General features: G+C 53.5%; 3 protein-coding genes across 3 annotated transcripts; 1 reads left to right on the forward strand and 2 right to left on the reverse strand.

Moving 5' to 3' along the window:
* Window positions 1-340: 340 nt before the first annotated feature.
* On the reverse strand, window positions 341-3,067 carry GUITHDRAFT_120499 (hypothetical protein; the record flags this gene model as incomplete). Its single annotated transcript, XM_005820259.1, has 5 exons — window positions 341-402; window positions 455-572; window positions 634-1,106; window positions 1,268-1,874; window positions 2,057-3,067. The coding sequence occupies 5 exons, from the start codon at window positions 3,065-3,067 to the stop codon at window positions 341-343; spliced, it is 2,271 nt and encodes a 756-aa protein (XP_005820316.1).
* A 5,539-nt stretch (window positions 3,068-8,606) lies between these two features.
* GUITHDRAFT_61510 (hypothetical protein) lies at window positions 8,607-9,154 on the forward strand (the record flags this gene model as incomplete). The annotated part of the gene is made up of 2 exons (XM_005820260.1): window positions 8,607-8,767; window positions 9,010-9,154. Coding segments are annotated over 2 exons (306 nt in total), but the record flags the coding sequence as incomplete, so codon positions are not given.
* A 1,002-nt stretch (window positions 9,155-10,156) lies between these two features.
* GUITHDRAFT_148006 (hypothetical protein) lies at window positions 10,157-11,906 on the reverse strand (the record flags this gene model as incomplete). Its single annotated transcript, XM_005820261.1, has 13 exons — window positions 10,157-10,344; window positions 10,461-10,500; window positions 10,552-10,640; window positions 10,691-10,783; window positions 10,830-10,875; window positions 10,925-11,004; window positions 11,052-11,096; window positions 11,117-11,146; window positions 11,180-11,317; window positions 11,363-11,479; window positions 11,526-11,590; window positions 11,643-11,753; window positions 11,803-11,906. The coding sequence occupies 13 exons, from the start codon at window positions 11,904-11,906 to the stop codon at window positions 10,157-10,159; spliced, it is 1,146 nt and encodes a 381-aa protein (XP_005820318.1).
* Window positions 11,907-12,331: the final 425 nt, after the last annotated feature.

The following is a 12,331-nucleotide window of genomic DNA, read 5'->3' on the forward strand; positions in this document are numbered from 1 at the left end:
AGGAGGGAGGGGGGAGGGGGGAGGGGGGAGGGGAGAGGAGGGAGGGGGGAGGGGGGAGGGGGGATGAGAGAGGAGGGAGGAGGAAGACTCGAATGAATCTACCTTTGGAGGGTTTTGTCTGACGAATGTCAATACGATTGATGATAAGAATGAAGTTTCATGACATTCCTGCAAACATCAATGTGATAAGAATACAGAGAGCGGAAGAAAACGACATTCAACGATAAAATATTTCCTCAAACAATGATGCATTCAATAGCATTCATCCTGATATCAAAACACCTTGCTTCACAAACACATCTCATCTCAAAACCTCTCACATCTCCAAACTCGCCATCTCTCATCCTACCTCCATTGCATCTCTTACGAGCTTGCAGACAAAGTTGACCTTGGACATGTTCGCTGCAGACGGTCAGAGCGAGGAGAGCAAATCAATGATCATTGTCACCTTCACCCCTCTGCTGTGTTTGCTTCATCGGAACAAAATCTTTCACGTACTTATACATCGTTTCCGTGACATCTTCTTCTTTCAACGCAGCGATAAACAGACTGAGCAGGTGAGATGAATTGACCTGCACGTCACACGAGTCACGACATCCATGTTGAACACATTGCAACACAACACTCGTTCACCTCTTTGACAATCTTCTCAACATTTTCTGCAAACGAGCGCGGATCGTAATCGTGCAGGAGATTCATATCGATTTTGTGCTTGCGCATGGTGAGCAACACGTCCAGGTACTTGCTGCAGGAGAGGAGAGAACAACAATGGTGTACAACTAACGACTGCGGATGAAGAATCTCTAAATTCCCTCGGGGCAGCAGCAAAACAACTTTCTGATCGTTAAGAGGAGCAGTGACGAGCTGTGCTCCGCGCTCCAACAGGCGCTGGTCGTTCGTGGCAGCCATGGACATGCTGCTGGAGCTCTTGACGGAAGAGGAGGAGGAGAAGAAGGAAAGGGGCACGAAGACTAGATCGCAAGATGCAGTCGTGTAGATCAGATGCTTGTCATGCAGGCAGCAGGAGGTGACTGACTCTGCCAGCGGCTCCTCATTCACGAGAAGTTTCCCGCGCTTGTTGATCCCAATGATCAGCTTCCCTCCTCCTGGATCATGTGAGATCAGAGGAGGAGGAGGAGGAGGAGGAGGAGGAGGAGGAGGAGGAGAGAGGAAAGGAGGAGGGCGAGGAGGAGAGAGGAAGGAGGAGAACGAGGAGGAGGAGAGAAAGGAGTAGGAGGAGAACGAGGAGGAGGGAGGGAGGCAGTACCTCGAGGAATCATGAGCTTATTGCAGGTAGTCGCCATCTTTCCTATGCTCTTCATCGTGATTTTTTCCTGCTCACCAGCGCACTCCGCCTCCAAGACTTGACCATCTTCTAGCTGAACGAGGCAAGCGTTCCTCCCCTCCTCCCTCAGCAGCCGTGAAACAGGAGCAGACGTGTCGATCTTCGCTCCCACCTCCATCCTCCATGACTCTCCCTCCCCTCCCTTGAGCAGGACGGGGACGAGAGCAGAAGACTGACAGCAGATAGCAAGCAGCACCCTCCCTTTCAGCCACAGAAGCTGAACGATCCGCCTCGTTCGATCCCCTGCCACCTCCACCTCGACCGCGGGCACCTTGCTCCACCTGCTGCTGTCTCCTCCTTCGAACGGCCTGCCAAGGATCTGCAAACTCCCGTCTGAGCAGAGGACAGCAACATCCCCAGCTGGACTCCAGCAGACTGACGAGATGGGGACGGGAAGCTCGACGGTGACGGCAGCCATGGGGGGAGGAACCAGCATCTTGCCGAGGGGAGTGAGGAGTAATTTCTTGCCGTCAATCATCGCGATTGTCTTGAGATCTATAGCAGACGTGTCTGCCGACCCGCTCAACATCTGGTGTACATCTCAGTGAGGAGAGGGAAAGGGAGAGGGAGAGGGAGAGGGAGAGGGAGAGGGAGAGGGAGAGGGAGAGGGAGAGGGAGAGGGAGAGAGAGAGGGAGAGAGAGAGGGAGAAGGGGAGGGAGAGGGGGAGGGGGAGGGAGGAGCCAAGATGACAGCAGCGACACAGGCCTTACCATGCTGTCAGAGGGGCTCAGGTCGAACCTCCAGTCAAGGGTGTAAACGTTGGAATCCTGGTGATCAAAACCGACGACAACAACATTCGGGTCATCGTCACTCCACAACATCCAAGGACGACAACAAGTGCTTGACTTGGTGCAGGGCAAAAACTCTTGCTTCAAGTACCAATGATAGTTCGAACGATGCCACAACTGTACCTTGCCACAACCACCTCCTTCCTCCCCTCGCAGCGCTACCGCCAACAAACTTCCATCTGAGTTCCAGCACAGACTCTCCACCCGCCTCTGCCCGTCCTCCTTCAGCAGGGAGAATTCGTAGTGCCTGAGGGCGTTGGGCTCGAAGAAAATGATTTGCTTCCCTCCGCTTCTCCGCTGACATGCGGCGATAAGAGAGCCGTCGGTCTTGAAGGCAACACAGTCGTCCATGTCCTGCATCACCTCACTCTCTGCCTCGATGTTCCCCTGTCTATCAAGAACCAAGACGTAGGACGAAGACAAGTCTTCCGTCTGCAGCAGGAGCACGAACTTCATACCGTCTGCGCTCCAGGAGACCGAGGCTCTAGCGACTCCCTCGATCTTGAGCTGCTCGAGCTGCTTCTCGAAAACGATGCCCCACTGCATGTTCAGAGCGATGAGTGTGTACGAGGCTGTCAGGCACAGGACGATCTCCCCATCGGGGCTGCTCGAAGTGCTCAACAGCCCTCCCGCCATGTCCCCGACCCGTTCGAAGCTGCATGAGTCCAGGTGGTATACCGACAGAGCGCCATGCTTGTCTACGAGGAGAACACCCTCCACCTCGGGAAGGACAGCGATGTTCTGAACGTCCTCCACAGGTGCCTCATGCATCGGATCTCCACCCTTGAGTGAGATGCCGAGGAGACGGTCATCGTCGGTGGTGCAGAAGAGCAACGAGTTGGCTGTGTCGAGAGCAGCGCTGGTAACCTCTGCTCCATCAAGGGCATGCTCGAGTCCGAACTCTCTTCCAGCAAGAACGATAAGATTGTTCATGCTGTCCTACCGCACTGTAATCCCGTGGTCGTTCCTGCGGAAATTTATCGATGTGCACTCCACCTCCGCACCCCAGGACACTTCGTCTGCTGTGCTTCTTCCTCTGCTCCTGTCCTCTTGCCTTCTCTTCCTCTTCTTGTCTTGTCTTCCTCTTCTTGTCTTGTCTTGTCTTGTCTTGTCTTGTCTTGTCTTGTCTTGTCTTGTCTTGTCTTGTCTTGTCTTGTCTTGTCTTGTCTTGTCTTGTCTTGTCTTGTCTTGTCTTGTCTTCCTCTTCTTTCAGGGGCTTTTCTCTCCTTTCATCGTCATATCCGCCTAGTGCACATGCCAAATTTCGGTGGCCGCTCCTAAGCTCCGATGATCCGAGGCTCTCAGTGTTTGCGGCGGCCCGCCCGGCGCCGGGCCGGGTCCGAGTCGGGGGTCGGACCCGGTGACACGGGTACGAGTACTACTACGGGCAATTAAAGTTTTGAGTGGGAAAAAGATTTTCAGCAGAAATCTTCGGGTAGGTTAAGCATATTAAAACGAGGCCGAAAACAACCGGTCATATTGAGGTCTATACTACGCGTGCGAAACCAACCGTTTCGTTTCACAATCAAAGGACCACCCATCACTTGGATGTAAATTGAGAGGGTGGTATAAAAGTATAGTATATTCTGACAACATACAAATAGATATAAACATCCCAATACCTCATACCCTGTAGTAAAATCTCAGTACATGGGTGGGTCCAAAACGCCAAGCAGAGAGGGGTGGAGAAAAAAGTCCCACATCCCCTCTTTGACCGGGCCCATCCGGGGTGTCCGGGGAGTCAGCCCCGAAAGCCTACACCTACTCCGCCCTCCTGCCTGACGACTAGTATCCTGCCCCGAAACCGGGCTGAGCCTACTCCGCCTCCTGCCTGACGGCTATCCAGGCTGCTCCGCCTCCTGCCTGTCGACTATCCTGACCCGACAGCCTGCTCCGCCTCCTGCCTGACGACTATCCTGACCCGACAGCCTGCTCCGCCTACTATCCTGACCCGACAGTCTGCTCCGCCTCCCGCCTGACGACTATCCTGCCTCGACAGCCTGCTCCGCCTCCTGCCTGACGACTATCCTGACCCGACAGCCTGCTCAGCGGCTCCGCCTCCTGCCTGACGACTATCCTGACCCGACAGTCTGCTCCGCCTCCTGCCTGACGACTATCCTCCGCCTCCTGCCTGACGACTATCCTGACCCGGCAGCCTGCTCCGCCTCCTGCCTGACGACTATCCTCCGCCTCCTGCCTGACCGACTATCCTGACCCGGCAGCCTGCTCCGCCTCCTGCCTGACGACTATACTGCCCCGACAGCCTGCTCCGCCTCCTGCCTGACGACTATCCTGACCCGACAGTCTGCTCCGCCTCCTGCCTGACGACTATACTGCCTCGACAGCCTGCTCCGCCTCCTGCCTGACGACTATCCTGACCCGACAGTCTGCTCCGCCTCCTGCCTGACGCCTATCCTGCCCCGACAGCCTGCTCCGCCTCCTGCCTGACGGCTATCCTGCCCCGACAGCCTGCTCCGCCTCCTGCCTGACGGCTATCCTGCCCCGACAGCCTGCTCCGCCTCCTGCCTGACGGCTATCCTGCCCCGACAGCCTGCTCCGCCTCCTGCCTGACGACTATACTGCCCCGACAGCCTGCTCCGCCTCCTGCCTGACGACTATCCTGCCCCGACAGCCTGCTCCGCCTCCTGCCTGACGACTATCCTGCCCCGACAGCCTGCTCCGCCTCCTGCCCTGACGGCTATCCTGACCCGACAGCCTGCTCCGCCTCCTGCCTGACGACTATACTGACCCGACAGCCTGCTCCGCCTCCTGCCAGACGACTATCCTGCCCCGACAGCCTGCTCCGCCTCCTGCCTGACGGCTATCCTGCCCCGACAGCCTGCTCCGCCTCCTGCCTGACGACGGCTATCCTGCCCCAAATCCGGGCTGAGCCTGCTCCGCCTCCTGCCTGACGACTATCCTGACCCGACAGCCTGCTCCGCCTCCTGCCTGACGACTATCCTGCCCCGACAGCCTACTCCCCCTCCTGCCTGACGACGGCTATCCTGCCCCGAAACCGGGCTAAGCCTGCTCCGCCTCCTGCCTGACGACTATCCTGCCCCGACAGCCTGCTCCGCCTCCTGCCTGTCGACTATCCTGCCCCGACAGCCTACTCCGCCTCCTGTCTGACGACTATCCTGCCCCGACAGCCTGCTCCGCCTCCTGCCTGTCGACTATCCTGCCGCCCGACAGCCTGCTCCGCCTCCTGCCTGACGGCTATCCTGCCCCGACAGCCTGCTCCGCCTCCTGCCTGTCGACTATCCTGCCCCGACAGCCTGCTCCGCCTCCTGCCTGACGACTATACTGCCCCGACAGCCTGCTCCGCCTCCTGCCTGACGACTATCCTGCCCCGACAGCCTACTCCGCCTCCTGTCTGACGACTATACTGCCCCGACAGCCTGCTCCGCCTCCTGCCTGACGACTATCCTGACCCGACAGCCTGCTCCGAGAATTGGGATGATTGTGTAGCTTGAACAATGTTCGTTGGTTGGTGATGTGATGTTTTTGTTTCAGACTTGCCCCCACGTCTGCGCTTCTTCGCATCGCAAGTGCGTTTGTTATGCCCCCGGCACTTGCAGATACTACATTGCTTCTTCGAACGGCCATTCACATTGTATTGCGTATCAAGACAATTTCCAGGTTCTGTGTCATTGTCATAACTGTAATCGTCCATTTCATCCATACTCTCGGGTTCTGACTCTGGCCGAGTAACCCTCCTTTCTCCCCGCCTGGGTTTTTTGCATTTGGGTACATAATCAGGGTCTCCTCTAGATGCCTTCCTGCCTTCCATCTGACCAGGTTTGCAATGTCTGGCCGGGTGATGACGGAATTCGTCATCATCAGCAGGGCTGAAGTCATGAATCAGTGGAATAATACCGACCTTGAAGCCTTCATTATCAGCGATGGCAGCAATCCAGGTATCTGCTAACCAACAGTTCTCGTACTTCGAACATAACTGTCCAGTTTCACACTGGACGCAGTTGACGAGTATTGGCATTGAGCATATCTCGCCTGGGGTGCAAAGGATTAGCAATCATGACCGAGCGAAATGGAAGACATGCACCCAGTGTCGAGGCTCGATTTGGTCAAGGTACTCCCACGCCACTCGATCCATTTTCAACTTCAAGGCGAGCAATATAAATGTTATGCAGTGCAGCGGAGATGCCAGTGCGTTTTTTGAACAACTTCTGAATGACTTCGGCTGTCATACGTCGATGAACACTGCCTCCAATGTCCCTCCTGGACCCTTCGGCGATAATAGAACGGAAAGGTTTGGAATGAACTAGATAACTCGCTCCGGCATTTCCCACGGAAGAGCACAATGTGCTATGGTATAGGGTGCTATCCTCCATATTGATGGTAAACTTATCCTTTTTGTGTTGCTTGCCCCTCTTGACGATGACTGTGTACCTGAGAGAATGCAATGAGAGGAAACGACATGAAAGCAACAAGAATGATGCTCACGGGCATGTAGAGCAGGAGCAGCGCATGATATAGCCGGTCATGCCATGGAGTTTTTTGCTAGGAGTATTCTTGATTTGCTTGTTGTAATCCTTCAAGTTGATATGTTTAAGGAATCTTGTACATTCACGTCGTTTGGAGAACTGCAATCCGCGCAACGTCATGACATGGTCAGATGGAGGTTCCTTGTTGTATGATTCTGATTCAGATGAGGAGACACATTCGTCTTCACTAGTCCAAAAGCAGGAGGGCTCTTCCCCGATTGATATGGATTGATAGTTGTGGCTTGCACAACTATCATCTTCAGGCAAAGATGTGTCCGCTCCGTGAGGAAGCAACGGATCTGAAGGGTCATTCCATGTGTGAGGAAGGGGAGGTGATGATAATGAAGAGGTCGGGGCATCGAAGATGAGGGCATAGAGCCGCTCGACACGCTGGATCAAGGACAATTGTTCGGGGGGTTTCATACCCAAGCAACGAAATACACGTTCAACAATGACAATGTACGACGCATTGGTAGGGAGGTCGAGCTCCAGCTCTTGTTTCACAGCACGTAGCTTGGCACTCATCCTGAGCCTCCTGGCCTTTGTCGAGCCTTCCTCTGCCTGCATTTCCCGCGCTGGGTACAACTAAATGTAAAATCGAAACGTTTGGTAGCGTTTTGTGCAACTTATTATAAAGCACATAGTATGCAATGTATAAGTAATTATGAAAATTTTAAAGTATCGTGACCTGTCAGCAATCGCCCGAAATCTTTGATTTTTGTTGATTCACCTACCCTTGATCTTTAGAAAACCCCTAAACCTACCTTAGAATTTTTGCTGAAAATCTTTTTCCCACTCAAAACTTTAATTGCCCGTACTACTACCCTACTAGTGACCCGGGCCAGCCTCGCCATCGGGTCGGTTCGCGCAAAATTCCGTTGGGAAGAGGGAGGGGTGGGGTCACATAGAGTGTACCTTCACCTTACTACCCGTATTTTTGTGCGCAAAGATAGGGGTATCATGACCCTAAGTACCCCCTGACGTCTGGACTGCAGAACCCGCCGTTTTAGAGTACCCCTCTCTCCTAAGCAGGACCCCTTCATGATAAGATACACCCTTTGCCAAGGGACCACCCCCCCCTTTCTGCATCATGGGGAACTATTTGAAAATATGGTAGTCATCGCCATTTAAATTTCATAGTTTAATTATTATTTTAAAGAAGAATATTTCAAATAATTACGATACATTGAGAACCTCTCAGGCATCTACCCTTGTAAATCACGACTTTGACTACCCCTACCCCACTCAAAATGACCCCCTACTCCGTCTCTATCCTGCAGGATTCCCCGACAATGCAAGCTCATTTTGAGGCAGAGGTTGAGGGTGGGAGATGATGATGATGATGATGATGATGATGATGATGATGGGATCAAGATCATCAGGAGGATCGAGAGGAGCAGGAGCAAGAGCAGAGGGAGCAGGAGGAGGAGCAGGGACATGACAGGAGCAGGAAGGAAAGCGAGGCTTATTTAAGGTCAAAAGTAGGGAGAAAGCAATAGGACTCGAATGTATGATCAGGTCAGTGAGGTCAGTAGACAGGTCAGCTCAGCACAACAACACAGCACATCCGAACACTCCAGGAGTTGATGATACTTCATACACTCATGCGCTGACTGCAGATGGTGCATACGCTGGATGGAAGCTCGAGATCAGAGACGTCCAACGATGCTCTTGCCGTGCGTAGCCCGTCGTTCAAGGGTACTCCTGTATCAAAGAAGCGAACGGGAGAAGCAGGAGCAGGAGGCTCGGCAAAGAAAGCGTCTCCGTACGGAGTGAGGAAAACAGAGTTGAAGAAAGTGAAGAGCTTCACAGAGAAAGAGCCGCTGTCGGTCATTCTCAACGTCTATGATCTTGTATGGGATAGAGATTCGGAAGGAGGACGCAACGCGGGACTCGCAGATCTTGGCCTTGGCTTCTACCACACAGGCAGGATAAGACCTGTTAGACCTCTCGCGCTGACGGCGATGGCAGGGCTGGAAATCTGGGGGAAGGAGATTTCCTTTGGGCATAGCAGGAGATATCGCTCAGGCGTGTTCGCAGTGAAGCCCAAGAAAGCGCAGGAGTACATGCCTAACACAAGATACAAGATGTCGATAGAGATGGACAGCATCTTCATGTCTCGTCTGAGGTTCCCTTCCATCTCCTCCTCCTTGCCACCTCCTCTCCTCGCCACCTCCTCTACTTCTCCTCCTCCTCCTCTCCTCCTCTCCTCCTCCTCTCCTTCTCCTTCTCCCCCTCCTCTACTCTCCTACTCTCCTCCTCCTCTCCTCTCTTCCTCTCCTCCTCCTCTCCTCCTCCTCCTCTCCTCTCCTCCTCTCCTCCTCCTCTCCTCCTCCTCTCCTCCTCCTCTCCTCCTCACCTCGTTTCCAGCATGGACAAGCTGCTCTGCAGGCTGGCCATGAAGTACACCTCTGACAGCTATGACGTCGTGAGGAACAATTGCAATCACTTCACCGACGATCTGTGCATGGCGATATGCGGCAAGTCCATCCCAGAGTGGGTCAACCGCCCTGCGAGGATGGGAGCTTCGGCCCTCGATGCCCTCCATGCTCCCCTCAAGGCCATGAACTCTTTGGTCAATATCTTCAGGACAGAGTCCGGATCGGTACGAATTGAAGGAGGAGATGTGAGGATGGCAAAAGAGGGGGAAGGGGGTTGGAGGAAGAGGAGAGGAGAGGAGAGGAGAGGAGAGGAGAGGAGAGGAGAGGAGAGGAGAGGAGAGGAGAGGAGAGGAGAGGAGGAGGAGAAGGAGGAGAAGGAGGAGAATTGAAAGTGTTTATCAGGAGAAGGAGCGCTCAATCGACCTCGAGCGGGAGATATCGAAGATCGCAGAAGTTCCTGTAAACGCAGAGAACATTTCCTCTAACCCCTCTCAATCTAAGGCCTTCGACACCTCTTCCTCCTCCTCTTCCTCCTCCTCCTCCTCAAGTGAGCAGTCGATGAAAAGTTGGATCTCTTCGCAAGTTCCCGACACGTCTGTGATGATGGAGGAGAAGGAGAACAACATTAAGGTTATCATCTACTGCTGTCCTCAAGTTGGACGTGATTTCTCTTTTCAGGACAACACCATGTCCACCCCTCACAGAAGACAAGTCACCTGTGGAGCTGCTTCGACGAGCACGTCTAGTGAGGAGGAGCTGGAGGGATCAACCTCGCCCCCGCCTCCTTCGCTGTGAGTCTTGAGGACCTTAGTCGTCTCCTCTCGCTGATTTGGCATCAAGGCTGGACAATGCTGTCATATCTCGCGGAGACGTTGAGAAGCTATCGCAGCGAGGATATACAGTCAAGGCAATCTGACGACTTTCCTTGTTTTATTCCTACTTGTGCTTGAGATTTATTCTTTTCTATATTACGCTGTTTTTGTATACAAATACGGGTGTGTTTAGCTTGCCGTATTACCAGTTCACATTTTCTCTTGTTGGTACCAGTCAATACTTCTGCTTCTCTTTCTTCCTCCCTCCGCCTCCATATCGTCTCGCCCATACACTCAGCCGGCGCTCTCGCTCTTCCTCCTCTGCTAGATCAGAATCTTCCCGTCTCCTACAGGAATTCCTCGTCCTGACTGCAGAGAGATGTTGGGATTCTTTTGACAGCTCCACAGATGTCCGTTATGCTCTCCACGATTCTGAATGTCCCTGAAGTAGAAGCCCTGAGGCCGATAGGGAGGGCAAGTGAACGTCTCATGGCACCAGAGGCAGCGGATCTCTGACAAGAGCCGTCACCATGTCATCCCATCGCAGAAGGGAGGGGGAGGGAGAGCAAATAGGTAGAAGAAGGCGAGAGAAAGGAGACGAGGAAAATGGTAGAGGAGGTGCCGGGACCTGTTCTACTGATGACGTTTGCGGTATCTTGACAATGGGTCTACCGATCGCATGTCAATCACGGAACAAGATCATCGCACTCTAAGCTCACATGCACTAATCGTATCATTTCTGCCAGCTCCTTAGCATGTAGCTCCGGATGCTTTTCTGGGTCGATCCCACGTGCTGACAACGGGGATCCTGCGGTCATCTCAGCCTCAAGACATCAGGTGAGACTCTTTCGTCCGCACCGATCGAGCTCCCGTTGCTCTGCCCTTGCCGTCTTGCTCGACTGCTTAGATTCCCTGGGGTGGCCTGGACTGAAATGTTGACCACTTTCCTCGCTGCAGAAGTGTTCAGAACCAGGGGCAAGTGAGAATGCGGAGCTACCTTCACTACACGGCGATCGCCCCAGGATCTCCCCGTCAATATCCCACTTCATCGATGTCACTTGTCGGAGAAACAACTTCGTACCATGATCTGACCTTGTTCATCGGTCTGGGAGGAGTCCAGAGGGTCTGAGGGGGCTGAACAGCTTGGTACTTGTTTGAATCAGTCGAGAAACCTTGACGCGATGTAAGCTGTTGCAAGGAGATGTCAAATTTGTCATACCGATGTCAGCCTTGACTCGAACGTCTTCCGGCTCCATCAGAAACACTGCGAGATAAAAGGTTTACCAGACTTCAACACCATGACAGCAACAGCTGCTGCAGATCTTATCAGGTGAAGTCATATCACACCTCGGTCTAACTCCGGCTCGTCTTCTTTTGGGACACCCTTCGGCAGCCATGTCAGCTCCTCCCATACCACCATGGTCATACTGACCGGCCACTTCTCCTGCTCGCTGCCCTCGGAGCAAGACTCTGCAGGGGACGGACCTGGAGCATGTTTCATTCCTGCTGATCATCGCAGGTGTGCCTGACCTTTAGCAGGCGCAGGCTGATCGATGATCTTGATACGCCTGGAGCTCTCTTGATAGATAGCAGGCGATGAGAGCGGTAGGATCTGAATGTCCTTCCTGGTCGCCAAATTCTCCATGTCTGCAAGAGCTGGTCATCCGATCGCTGCAAGATGCTGAGAGCCTACCAGGTCCGCTGATGCTCGAGACTTTCTCTCTGGCAGATAGTTCTTCCTCCTCCCGATCTTGTGTGCTTCGAGACGTTTCACTCACATTACTTTATACCAGATGTTGTTTGGTTTTACCTTGCATTTTCTTCGTGCAGCGCGATTTTGTACTGCTGCAACGTTGCATTGTCTTGCTCTGCCCTGTGCTTATTGCACTGAGCATCAAGCTCTTCGAGCAATTCTTTGATTCTTTCCGCCAAGTCACATGCAAGGTTTGAACACAACCGCATGGTTTTACCGTCTTTGTTGGTTCTTGATCACAAACGCCATCACAACGATTCCTATGAGCGCAAGTACTGCGACTATGAAGGCAACAAGGGCGAGGATGCCCTCAGTGTTCATCTTCCTTGGCTGCTTCTCACTTCTAGCGCCTGTCTGATGCACACCCTATCCGCACATATCTCAAAATGTTGTTGTCGTTCGCTCCAGGGCTTTTCGAGGTTCTCTGTCGCAGTCTCAGAGCTGGAGTCTTCAGCTGTGCTCAAGTTTCTCTTCTTCTAAGTTTCTATGACTGCATGTTGCAGTCAGGTATCACACCAACTGTCCCTCCCCCCTCATAACTCCGACCTCCATACCTGCATTTTCGCCACGGCGCGTACCCCACCCCGGGTCCGTTCACACCCCATCGAGTACCCTACCCATCTTTGCCTCCAACGTTCGCTACTTTCCTCACCCCCCCTCCTGTCCTTGTACAGCTAGGGTACCCTACTAGAGACTTATTACCTCCACCCCCAAATCCCTCGCCGAGTCCGTGTCACTGAGGGCGC

This window comes from Guillardia theta (genome assembly GCF_000315625.1).
Source record: "Guillardia theta CCMP2712 unplaced genomic scaffold GUITHscaffold_184, whole genome shotgun sequence".
Classification (NCBI taxonomy): domain Eukaryota; class Cryptophyceae; order Pyrenomonadales; family Geminigeraceae; genus Guillardia; species Guillardia theta.